We start from the raw sequence: 13,733 nt of genomic DNA, 5'->3' as shown, positions 1-13,733 counted from the left end.
TTTGAAAAATTACATAAAAATAAATAACGCTAGAGTCATTTTTTTAAAACTTAACTCGAACAAATATATTCGATTCGATTCGATTCGATTCGATTCGAATTCCATCTCACTCGACTTGATTCGAGAAAATTTCAAATAAAGTTAGGATGATAAAATAAGATTCAAAAACTCGATTAACTCGAAAATTTTCGATTCGATTCGATTCGATCGAATGCTCACCCCTAATAAAAACTACTAAAAATCATAAATTACTACTTTAAGCATGAAAACCTAAATATATGCTATAATGCTTTGATTTAACTATTTAACTATAATTCATGGCAGATCAGAATTCTACTACTATGAATTATGCTACATACTGTAGAAGTTGTATACCCAACGCATCAATTTTTGGTTCCTTATCTATTTGAACTCTAACTTTTACTTACATTAAAGTATACGAATCACGCATACATAGTCCATCATCCACTCAGGATTAATGTATGTCGCACTATGAAAGCCACAAGTGAATAAATCTATAAACTTAGTCAAGATCTATTCTACTTGAGTCTAGTCTAATGTATTGTCAGTCTATCTTCTAGGAGTCATCTGCTCCAATGTCCAAAACAAAGCATATTCAATGGCCTTGATAAACGACATATTAGTTTTTCAATCAATTTGTTCATTTCCGATTAAACTAAGGACATGTTTGAGTTCTTTTACTAATAGAAATTATCTTTTGTGCTTCCAAATGAAACCCTATAATTTAACTAAATATATAAAATAATCTACAATCTAAGTTAAAAACCTAACTTCAAATCCTAAATTAAGATCTTATACATAACTTAATATAATAATCCTAAAGAAAACCAAAAATTATTCTAAAGTTTAAATTAACTCGTCCAATGGATTGAAATCTTAAACAAATGGAACCTAAATAAAAGCATTTAAAATCTAAAATCTAAAATTACTAGTGACCCAAAATCACAAAATCACAATCATAAACGGAATCATATATATATAAAAGAAAATCAACATATGACAAATAATAACAATAATAATAGTAATAATACCAATAACAACACTTAAATAGACAGTAATAATAATTAACAGAAGTAAAATGATGAAGATGAAAATTAATGCAAAAATTTTAAATCAAAAATAAATAAATAAATGAAATAAAAATGAAATAAGAAAATAAAGGGTTAGGGTTTAAAAACAATGAATGTAAGAAGTAGAGCACCGAACAGGCAATTATTTGCCTTGGGTTTTCGAAATCAGAGTAAACACAAATCAGAGGGACTGAAATTGGAATATTCCCTTGCTGCGGTCCCCCTTAGCAAATGATGGCGGCACAGAGGACTTATGCAGCAATTCCCCTTTTTTCATGGTTGTAAAAAGGGTTGAGAACCTAATAATTTTAATATTTCCCCTTCTTTTTTTAACAAATACCAAATGACTTTCTCTCTCTTTTTCTCTATTGTCTGGTCTTCTTCTCGGCAAGCTCCCCCGTCAGAAAACCCAAGGGTTCTCCGGCCTCCAGTAGTGGAGCACGGTGGCCGGTATATTAAAAACTTTATTTGAAATTTTTTTTGTTTCTTTTATTTCTTTTCTGTTTTCATTTCTTTTTCGGTCTTTTTGTTCGGTCTCTGGCGTAGCTCCGTTACCGGATAACCGTCCTGTCTCCGGCGCTGGAGCTCCTTCACGGTGGACTCAATATAAAAAAGAAATAAAACAAGCCACTATTTAAACCCCGCACTCTTCTTTCTTTTAAAAAGAAAAAGCCGACATCGTCAAACTCTTTTTCTTCCTTATTTCTCTTCTTCGAGTGAATACCTTCGAAAGGGCCTCTTCCTTCGCTTACCACTTTCTCCCTATTTTTCTGGGATTCTTTCCTTTTTATTTTATTATTGCTTTTTTTTCTGTCTGCGGACGTAGGGTTTTTGTCTTTTGTAATTTATAAACTAGTTAGTGCTAATCTCATTTTTTGCTAATCTTGTATTGCTCAATCTGTAATCTGTTCGTTTGGTTGTTTAATCCATTTTTGTTGTTTGTAAAATGTCAAAAATTGTTTGTTTCCTTTTGCCAATATTCCCTTATGCTGAGTACTTGGGCTATCGGTTGCCAAAATGAATAAAATTGCTATCTTGGTTCTTTCTTCCACCGGCCGCAACAGTTAGCTAGGTACAACACCCTAGCTATAAAGATAAAAAAAAAAAAAAAGAAATATGGACCTTTAGGCCGAATTAAAAACGATCGTGAAAATTATTTTAGCCTTGTGTCTTGCAAATGATTAATTTTGGGTCAAAGAAAATGAAGCAAACTTGGAAATTGGGCTTTGAACAAAAATTGGGCTTGAGAATCGATTTTAACATTAAAAAAGAAATGATTTGACGCTTAGAAACAATTTCTGTTTTCAAAGTTTAACTAGCTTCCAACGGTCTAGGGTCAAAAGCAAATTTACAAGATTTTAAGATCATATAACAGTATGTTCATTCGGGTAATAAATTGTAATGACAAAAAAAAAGAAAAAAAGAAAGGAAAACAATGGATAAAAAGAAAAGAATGGAAAAAAAGAAAAGAAAAGGAAAAGTAAATATTTGTAAAAGAAAAAAAAGTAAGTAAAGGAAAGGAAAATAATGGAAAGTTAAGGAGAGGAGAAGTTATATGGTTATTTTGTTTGGATAATTAAATTAATAAAGGAAAAAAACATAGAATGACTTTTCATTATCTATTTTTATTAAACTATAGAAAGTTAAAGAAGTAATTATTTATAATATTTTTTCAATTATATTCTTCTCAAGGAAAACGTAAATGATATTCACTCCTTTTACTTAAAAAAAAGTTATCCAAATAAAGGAAAGGGTATTACTTTCCCTCACTTTCCTAATCCTCTATTTTCCTTATTTTTATTCAATCCAAACATATGGAATTTTAGTTCTCAATATAGCTGGTTATTGACGGTTAACTCTAGTTTTTTCCTTAATTATTTAGTTGTTCTTAGTGAATTCTTGTAATTAGGTGAAGTTTTATTGTAACCGAGATTAAATTTTAGTAAATCTCAAGAGTTTGTGAGCTGAATTGGATACTTTTGGCAATCCAAGTAGGCAAGTGGAGATATCTCAAGTATGGGACTTGATGAGCATTTCTCAACTCTTCCTATAGCTTGATTTCTGAATATTAATGATTATTATATTGCCTTGTTTTCAAAGCATTAGCTAAATTTCTTCAAGGTTAATTGTATTTGGACGATGAGTTGATGTGATAAGATTAACACGGATGTCAATTTACATGTTAATTTTGCTTAACTGATTGGGCTCAACTTGATTCTAGTGTTTGAACACATTAGTGTTTCTAATCATACAATAAATGATAGTTAACCATAGTGATCCAATCAATTAGTGTCGTGGGAGATAGAGCCAACCAGTGAAGTTCTAAATTAGAGGCAAACATTATTCTTTCTAGTTTTATCTTTGGAGTATTTATTTGACAATGATCTCTTGAAATATTAAAAATATTATTTTAGAAAATTCATTGAAATATATATGTTGTTTTAGAGATAAAAATCTCAATTCTAATATTAAAATTCTGCTTCTTTTTTATGTCTGTAAAATTTGAAATTTCATTTTAACGTAATAATGAATAAATTTAAAAATATAATTATAAGGTATGATATGATGATTATTTATTTTATTATTTAACCATGAAATAAGAGATTTAATTTTCAATTATAAAAAAAAACATAACTAATAGTTTATTTCTTTTAAAAACATCTGCGACCACCGTTAATTAAGGTTAAGATCAACAACCCGATTTGGAAAAAAATATTGGTGAAGCTACAAGTAGGTGTTAGAAAAAGCAACAATTAGGAGTTCACGTGTGAGATAAATAAAAGGAGAACCCGTGAAGGATGCACTGATTCCAAGCGAAGGAAAGCAGACAAAATTCCTGGCATTTCACCACCCGACAACACCCTATTTATATCCACTCTAGGACAACTTGGATTCATCAGCACTTCCAGCTTCAACCTTCACGATCAGGTTCAGCAATATAAATAGATAGAGACCCGTGACTCATTCTTTACTATCAATGCCAACTCATCCGTTGCTTAAAAATGATCTTGTGGATTGAATTATTATAAGATGATTTTTTCTGTGTGTATGGGACAATCACATGGCAGCTTTTGCAAATAATTTTTCTATTCTGTTTTCTTTGTTCTTTTGATTTGTTCTCAATCAACAATATGTAAGATGAGTCAATTTTGGCACTTGGATTGTTAACCTATGTTTCATAAGTTGCTTCTATAAGCAAATTAGTTCCAGTATAAAAGAAATCAAATTTAAATTTGTCTATTTATTTTTGTACGTAAATATTTTAAAATTGTAAAGAGTGTAAGCTTGTTAGAATGTTAAAATTATTAGAATTATTGTATTTTACAATAAATTTTCGAGGCTACGTATTTTTACTATCATAATTTTTGGTGTACTTTTAATATCATTTTAAGCACAAGTGAACAACTTTTTCGTGTTGAAATTTACTTTCACTTTAAAATTAAATTCATTAGGAAAAAAAAAAAAACTAATACAGGCAATGGAAAGTAATCCGGACAAATTTCATCAAGGGATGTCATGAGCCTTGCTTCGACTGTCGAGCCATGTCTTGTAAGAAGCTTGCGAGTTTGCCAGGCCTATTGATCCATGTGAAACTTTCCTGGCATCTTTCGAGATCTAAACAACAAACCTTAAAATAAAAAGGAGGAAAACATATTTAAGTATGAAGTTTTTACTATTTTGACAAATCAAATGAATTATTCTAAGCAGCCAAGCTATTACAGTTAGGTGTGACTATTTCACTGAGTAAAGTCAAATCGAGTTAAAAATTTTCGAGTTAAAAATTTTCGTGTTAGTCGAGTTGACGAATTTTATTTTAACAATCAAACTCAATTTGAATTTTTTCGAATCGGATCGAATCAAGTCAAAACGTTTCGAGTCAAATTGAGTCGAGTTAACAAATCCTATTATTTATACTCAATGTTACATTTATATGAATCGATTATTTAACTAATAAACGAAGTATACAATTATTTAACTACATAAACAATATAATAATTTTATCTTTTTAACTTAATGAGTAAACAATTATCAAAATAACATAATTTTAACTTTTAACTTAATAGTTTTCGACTTTTAATTTTAAGAAAAGTAAACATTTATCAAAATGGCGTAGTTTTACCTTTTTCTTATTCGGATTTTCGGATAACTCAAATTTTATAATTCATATTCGAGTTAAAATGAAAAACTTAATTTTTTATTCGAGTTGATTCAAATAACTTGATTAACTCAAATAATTCGAACTATTTAATTCAAAATTTAAAAATTTTATTGAATTTTTTAAGTCGAATCGAATTTCACTCGAGCCTAGTTACTATTACTATGATTTGAGAATGAAAAGGAAAGAAAGATCGGGACATAGCAAAGCAAACAATATAAGGAAAAAAAAAGAAGAAAAGAAAATCAAAATGTGACAATTGAAACTTAATTTCTTCATTTCTTTGATCTTGAAACCCTTCTAATCAAAACTAGCAAACAAAGGAGACGATAGAACACAAAGAACCCAACTAAGATGTAGATGTTTGTCCATCTTTGTCTCTCATGGAGTCCTTTCTTTTGTAATACATCAGCTCCTGTTACCATGCAAGTGCTGGTTTCATTGTACCAAAGAAAACACCTTGACACCAGGCAAGAATACTCATTGATAAGAAGCGCATCAAGAGCGTATTTATACATTGAGAAAAAGTGCATGAAAAGCCAGTACTTGGGCATGCTATCCTTGGAGATGAAATAGCCAGAGAAGAGGAAAAAGGAACCCAGAAGTATTGTTACAAGTGAAGTTCCGGCTATATAATTTGGCGCAAGAGAACTCAAGAAGAGAACAAATGAATTTGCCATTAGAACGATGATCCAAATGACCAAAACGAAGTAAGCAAAAGCTTGCCATGAAGCACATAGACCCACTAAGAAATAGACAGAGATGGAATATATGATCGCAATGGCAAGCAAATAAGGCAAGAAGACAAGGGTATTGGCTATGAGGTAAGACGAGAGTCTATAAACCCCGCTTGACGTTTCCCTCAGCAGAATTGGCCTTTCATTGAGGAAGATTGGAAGGGTTTCAGTTGTAGAGGAGAGAAGGAAGGTTAGGGTGAAGGCAAAGAGACCAAATCTTTTCTCTATACCTTCCTTGTCATAACCAATATTAATGTAAATTGTACCTAAAACAAGACCCACAATAAGAGCTTCTAATGCATTGGTTAAAAGAAGCTGCCGTGTTCTGTATATAATCTTCCAAAACCTGTTATATAGAGAGCAGATTTCATCAAGTCTTGAGCTTCTATACCTGACATCACTTGCTTCTTTATTGTCGGGACTTATAACAGATTCTTGTTGTGATGGAGGGAGTGATGGCGGTGTAATCGGTTTGTTAGCATGCAGCTGGTTTAATATTTCCATTGCATACTCGAGGGCGTTGAGCTGAGGAGGGACGGTAAACCCGTTGGAGCTTAAGAATGCCTCAAGAGAAAATAGAGTACCATGGTGCACCACAGTCCCTTTTGATAGCAAGAGGATTCTATCAATAGTGGAAAGAATCTTGAAGCTTGGTTGATGTATAGATAAAACAACAGTGCGGTGACGTGAAGCAGCTATTGATTTGAGGATCTGCATTACATTGAAAGCGGAAGTACTATCAAGGCCTGAAGTGGGTTCATCAAGGAGTAATACAGCAGGGTCATGGAGGAGACTTAGACCTATTGAAACACGCCTTCGCTCACCACCCGACAGCCCATGAGATAGCTTGGTGTTAGACAAGTGCGTTAGACTTAGCTCTGACAGAAGAGATGTCACGGTGGTGTCGACATCAGATGTTTTAGGGACGAGAAGCCGGGCAGCAAAAGCAAAAGTTTCAGCCACAGTCAGCAATGGCAAGCATGCGTCATGTTGAGGAACATAAGCAGAGAGCTTACGAAATGAAGAAGGGTTGATAGGAGTGGAATTGAGTAAAAGAATGCCATTTGTTGCTGACGTTCGAGCTGCTAGGATGTCAAGGAGAGTGGACTTTCCGGCTCCGCTCGGGCCAACAATAGCTAGGATTTGTGAGGGATTTGCAGTGAAGGATACATCCCGGAGGATGTAAGTTGGGGGCGTAGAGGTGCAAGGCTTGAAAAGGAAATAGCCCGTGAGAGAAGTGGTTGAGGTGGTTGATTTAGTATAAGAGACGGAGGACGCCGTTAGAGTATAGGTTTTGAGCGCTGGTGATGGTGGCGGCGGGGATGAGGAGGCTAATTGATCTTCCATGGAGGAGGCGGGCGGATTGGCTGGAGGGAGAGGATTTTGTAAATAGGGAATGGGGTGTAGAGAGGTTGGATGATGGCAGTTTCCATCAAGTTGGAGTATAATGCTGGGAGAGGGGGATAAGATGGACGTGAATTAAAAAAGTTAAAAGGGCTGACTATTCACTACGTATGTTTATCTAATCATGAGGACCATTTTTTCAATAAAGGCCCATTTTTTATTTTATTTACGGAAGTAGGTCAATTTTTTTATTATTTATCAGAAAGAGTCAAAAACTATAAAAACGCGGTCACATAGGAGCATATTTGGGGGAAATTTCAGCAAATCACGTCTCTAAGGGAGCGATTTTGCCATGTCAGCACAAAACGCACTAACATGGATGCGCTTTGCTGCCGTGGAAAAATCGCTCTCTTAGGGATGTGATTTAGCCTGTGTTTTTTTCCCAATAGTCATTTAAAAATTTGACCGTTGGGGGGTCCAACGGTCAAAAAAAAAAAACTATAAAAACCCCCTCCTATTTTTTTCACACAACATTTCTTCTAAATTTCTCAAAAAATTCTCCCAAATTTCTACCTAAATCTCTCAAAGCTCTTTTTAATTAAATTATTTTCTTTATTTTTTAAATAGTATTATTTTTTTATAATTTCAAAAATATTTGATCGTGTTAGCAATGGCAGCAGAATTGATTCGTCTCGTTCATAAAAATATCTCTGTCGAACAAATGAAAATCGTAAGTGTTAATTTTAATTTTTGAATATTATTTAATATTTTTTTCATTTATGTAATTTTAATTAATTTTTATTTTATAATTTTTTATAACAGTCTGTAGATCAGGTGTTACAATGTTATATTTGTAATATGTCTAGTCTTCCATCACCGTTGATAGAAAATTACTTGAGGGAAGCGGGTTTTTGGCGCGTGGCCAATATAGGCCGGGGGTGCAAGTTGGACCCGAGTTAATAGAGAGGTGGAGGCCCGAGACGCACACATTCCATCTTCCATGCTGAGAGTGTACCACCACTTTGGAGGACGTGCAGTTACAATTGAGATTGCCGGTGGATGGGTCTGTACTCACCGGGTCCGTTCAATATGCTAATTGGGGAGTCATATGCTACGATCTTTTGGGTGTGATTCCAGATAATATTTACGGGGTCGGATCGAGATGGGCTGGTTACGAGACACATTCCTGGAGCCGGGGAATGATTTGACTAAAGTAGAAAGAATACGATATACTCGGGCATACATCCTTGAGATGATTAAAGGTTATGTGATGCCGGACTTGTCATGAAACCTCGTACCTTTGAGGTGGCTGCTGAAACTCATTGATTTTAGAATAGCTAGCGAACTTAGTTGGGGTTTGCTGTGTTGGCAACATCGTACCAGGAGATGAGTAGGGCGACGCCACCAAATAAAACCAAAATCGGAGGTTGCCTATCACCACTAGAATCATGGGCTCGGGTTCGCTTTCCATTTTTACATCCTCAAGTAAACCACTCATATACATTCCCACTCTTAACGAGGTAAAATTTATCTTACATTTTACAATTATTACATAAATTTAAAATATAAATTTATGCTAAAAATTTATTTAATTAGGTGGAACCATTAGACAAGTTATGTTAGAATACCTATTGCTCTTGAAACTATGCATCTTTCCAACGCCTTCTGCTTAGCTATCCAAGCCTGGCGGTAAGAGGGCGTGTACCTCAATTGGCTATAAATATTGGCAATTAAGACTGACACAGAAGTCCTGGGATCCACCTTCACCATTGGTAGTATTAAGCTAGCTATCATATCTGAATCCATTTTGGGATGATCTTGTGAAACACCTGTCAATGAAGTACGTTAAATAATGCAACATTAAGTAATAATAGTATTATTTAAAAACCCTAAACACCAAAGGATATCAGATCGCAAACGCAGTATGTGGACCTTTGTACTTTTTTATCTCCCACAAACCTGTCTTTTTCCTAACCGAAGCAATGATTTTCCATGAACATGTACCGTCTTGCACTGTACACTTGGCCTCGAATTTCTCAAATTTGGATTTAACTATATTATAGTTAATCTCGTTCATGATGCTATATTGTTTCAATATTCCAAGAAAACTATCCTTACTAGAAAATCCTTACCAACTTCTAATTCACCCGAATCCAATGACGACCTTGTACGGCCACGCCTTCTGTATGGTAGATCTGGAAACTCCAACGCATCATCTACCGATAGATTGACATTATGCATGTGGGCTGAAGGTCAGTACACCCTGAATCGTGGATCTTCTTCTTTTTCTTCATCTGAACCCCCTTCAACGTCTTTAGGTTCAGTTTGAACAAGCTCTGATTCAGAAAATAATGCAACTTTTGCACTATCAAGGTCGGGCTCTCGAGGTGGATCCACATCGAACTCATCATCCAACCCACCATCATCTGAAACGTACAAGGTCCTCTCTTCGGTGGACGTCGAAAAGAATACATCATCCCTTCTTGTAGATGTTTCGCAATGTCCCCAATCAGATGTGGATTGCCAACCACTAGAAGTTGATGTCATTCCCCAGTATGTATTTCCAGCATCGAACATCGACCTACCGAGGTGCATGTCTCATCCACTAACCCAGTGTCGTGCAGGAATTGTGTATTCCATACTGCCACCAAACAAGGGCTCTTCCGTGTTCTGCCTCTCACTAATAGAGTGTCGGGTAGGGGTCATGTATTCCTCTCGAACAACAATAGATGTTGAAGTCACAAAGGCTTCATTTGGCGATGAAAATTGTACATAAAACTCAAGATATAGTGATCCACTAGCGAGATGAGTCTGCACCATTGCCTCCAAGCTACGACCACCTTTGATATCAAAAGAGTCATATGTCATGAGATCAATCGAAGCACAAAATCGATACTTAATAGACGAAACTCTCATTGGCGTCGTTCTAAAAATTTTATGCCTAATTCTTTTACGAAGTTCTATCAAATCTATGTTCTGGTTAAAAAACCAGTCGCGTTGTGTTCTTCGATAAAAAAAAACAACACCATTCTCGATGTCACGGACCTCACCATCATAGTAAATAACAGCACTAATACGTTCAATCATCTTCAATTTCTATTATGCTTAGCCTCTCTAATTTTTCTTGCTATAACTTATGCAACCTGAGAATAAAATTTGGCTTATTTATAGCCTAAGGCCAAACAAGAACTACTGTAGAAAAAGGGCATCCACGTGGGAGATTTTTCAGTAATTTTGCTGATAGTGCATCCTGCTTGAAGCATTTTTGACACTATTTTTTTAGAACCGTCTTCTCAAAATTATTTTTTCAGGAACTACAGTAGAAAAAGAGCGTCAATGTGGGAGCTTTTTTTCAGTAATTTTGCTAACAATGCATCCTGCTTGAAGCATTTTTGAAACTCTTTTTCAGAACCGTCTTCTCAAAAATTATTTTTTTAGGAACTACTGTAGAAAAAGAGTGTCCATGTGAGAACTTTTTTCAATAATTTTGCTGATAGTGCATCCTACTTGAAGTGTTTTTGATATTATCTTTTCACAACCATCTTCATAAAATTAATTTTTCTACAACTACTGGAGAAAAAAATAAAATAAAATTCTTATTGTCAATATAACTTTTTCTAAACCCTTAACCTAAACACAAAATTATTTTTTAAAACTAAACCCTAATTTAATTAATTTTCTTAAAACTCTAAACTCTAAACTCTAATTTAATTAATTTATTTAAAACCCTAAAACCTAATTTAATTATTTTTTAAAAAAATCTAAACCTTGATTTATTTCTTAAAATTCTTAAACCCTAAATAAATAAAACCCTAAATTATTTTAACAAAATCCTAACACTACAACCCTAAAACCCTAAACGCATAAACCTTAGGGACTAAACATGCAAATAGCCCTAACCCTAGAAAAATACAGGGGAGCGATTTTGCCACGTCAACAAAGCGTATCCACGTCAGAACGTTTTGTGCTGACATGGCAAAATCACTCCCTTAGGGACGCGATTTACTGAAATTTCCCCCAAAAACACTCCTACGTGGACACGTTTTGTAATTTTCGGCCCTTTCCGATAAATAATGAAAAAATTGGCACATTTCCGTAAATAAAGTTAGAAATGGGCCTTTATTGGTAAAATGGTCAATATGAGTTTATAAAATAGATTTATATTTAGCGAGAATATTAGTTCGATCTTGGTAAATAATAAATGGTATTACTTTAAATAAAATAAAAATGTAAAAGTTTATAAATAAATATTAATAAATTTATTTATAAATAAATATTAATAATTTTATTTAAATATAATTAAATAATAATTAATTATAAATAAATACTAAAGCTTAAATCATAAATTGTAAATCATTAAATTCAAAATTTTAAATCAGTAAAGTATTATTTATTTATAATATCTACTATCAATGTTTAATTATGTTTAAATAAAATCATCAATATTTATTTATAAATTTTTAATTTAATAATTATGTATTATATTTTATTCACTAATAATACATGAAGTTTATCCACTTTAACATCTTTCAAATATTATTCTTTATATTTATCAGAGGATGTAAGATAAAATTATTGTTGCTTATTTTTAAAACTTTTCTGTTTATATGGTATCATGCATAAATGTAATATAACAAAATACTCCTACGTGAATAACTTTATTTAATGTCACATATGATAAAATTTCTAAATTTAAAAGTAAATTTTGATTTACCTAATTAATTATTTATGTAGTCAATTTAAGATAAAAATATTTATTTATTCATTTAAAATTAATTTTTATAAGAATATAACATTGATTTTTTTTGATTTTTACCTTCCATAATCGATTAATTTATATATGTGTTGAAATTTTGAAATTTATGAATTTAAGCCCTTTTTATATTTACGAGAATAAACCATTTTTTGGAGAGAAAAAGTGAAAATGCGTCCTGTAAGGCGTGTTTTCACTTTTTAATTTTTTTTCTTTTTTCATTTTGTGGTTGGAAATTAGAGTTTATGAATTTAATTTTGTCTATGTTTGAGATATACATTGTTATAGTTTTAATGTATGTTTTGTAATGCCCTCAACCTGACCCGAATCACTGGGTCTAGATCTTGGGTATTACCTTATGACATTTAACAAATTATCAGAACAAACATCGCCTACTCTTGATTTGAAGTATATTTCTTATTTATTTTATAAAAGATTTCATTATTAAAGAAAAGTCTTTAAAAACAAAATAATACATGAGAATTATCATAATTTAATTACAACACAAAAGTTTATTAAAGACTGACTCTAAAAGACGTAATCCTACTATACGCCACTTTTTCCAGATTGTCCACTAAATGCATAATAACCCAATTCGCCCCTTCCTTGGCGCCCTGCTGGTGTAGTTCCTCCTGGCATAATCATTCACAACTACACCTGAAACATAAACATAACAATTGCAAGTTATACAAATTTAGTGGTTTTAAGTACAAAGTACCTTTAAACTTTTCTTGTTGGATTCTACATTTTAATTCTTTGAATTATCATTTCTGTCTTTGGCAGATTCCTACACATCGTCCGATACATATATAATACCTATGCACTACTTACCATACTTAAAGAATCATCCTTAACTTAACTTATTAGCTGACTTCAAATCTTATTATACAATAATACCATTTCCTCTTTATTCAGACAACTTGCATCGTTTATCCCAGAACAATTGTTCATAGGCACTGTTCATTGGAGGATACTTACACTTTTTTGTGGATTTTCACATGAAGTTGAATACCATCAATATACCAATCAAGTCATATTCTAGATCAATACCAAACACAAGCTCAGACTAGAAATTGAACCAATCGGATCATTTAGAAATATTCTTCACCGCTCTTGTTACAACGCATAACAATACCCAAATTGACAGATGGCACAAATACCAGATAATTCTAGAGTCGAACATGATGCTATTTAGATATGGCAGATACAAACAACTCAAATTTCCAACCTTAATTACCACAAACAAAATCAGACTGATGAATACTTGTATATCTCTTTTCACTGAGAATACGTTCAGACTCTAAACTGACAAATGATCACAGTGGATAACCTCTTTGGATACACAGATTCATTCGATTACATCACAACACTATTCAAACCAAAATAAATCCAGACATAAAATATCCTTATCAGAGACTTATCTATTAAAGGACTTCTTAGAATTTATCCAAAATTACCACAAGGGAAATACATAATTCACCACATAAACTCAATAGAGTACGTAGCAAAGACAACATACAGAGTCACATGTTTACTGTACCAACGAACTTTTCACAGAATGTGCCATGAGTTTCTCATTCATGTACTTATACAAAAATTCATGTTGTGATCTGGCAGTTCAATTAACATTATATCGAAGGCTTCACCATGAA

The 13,733-nt window shown here is 32.9% G+C and overlaps 1 protein-coding gene across 1 annotated transcript; it reads right to left on the bottom strand.

The window, feature by feature from the left end:
- Positions 1–5,335: 5,335 nt before the first annotated feature.
- LOC108470113 (ABC transporter G family member 8-like) lies at positions 5,336–7,545 on the bottom strand. Its single transcript, XM_017771333.2, has one exon. The coding sequence runs from the start codon at positions 7,329–7,331 to the stop codon at positions 5,523–5,525; it is 1,809 nt and encodes a 602-aa protein (XP_017626822.1). The 5' UTR covers positions 7,332–7,545; the 3' UTR covers positions 5,336–5,522.
- Positions 7,546–13,733: the final 6,188 nt, after the last annotated feature.

Source organism: Gossypium arboreum, chromosome 11, assembly GCF_025698485.1.
Source record: "Gossypium arboreum isolate Shixiya-1 chromosome 11, ASM2569848v2, whole genome shotgun sequence".
Taxonomy (NCBI): domain Eukaryota; kingdom Viridiplantae; phylum Streptophyta; class Magnoliopsida; order Malvales; family Malvaceae; genus Gossypium; species Gossypium arboreum.
The sequence above is the reverse complement of the archived record's forward strand: the minus strand, read 5'-3'. Positions and strand labels throughout refer to the sequence as shown.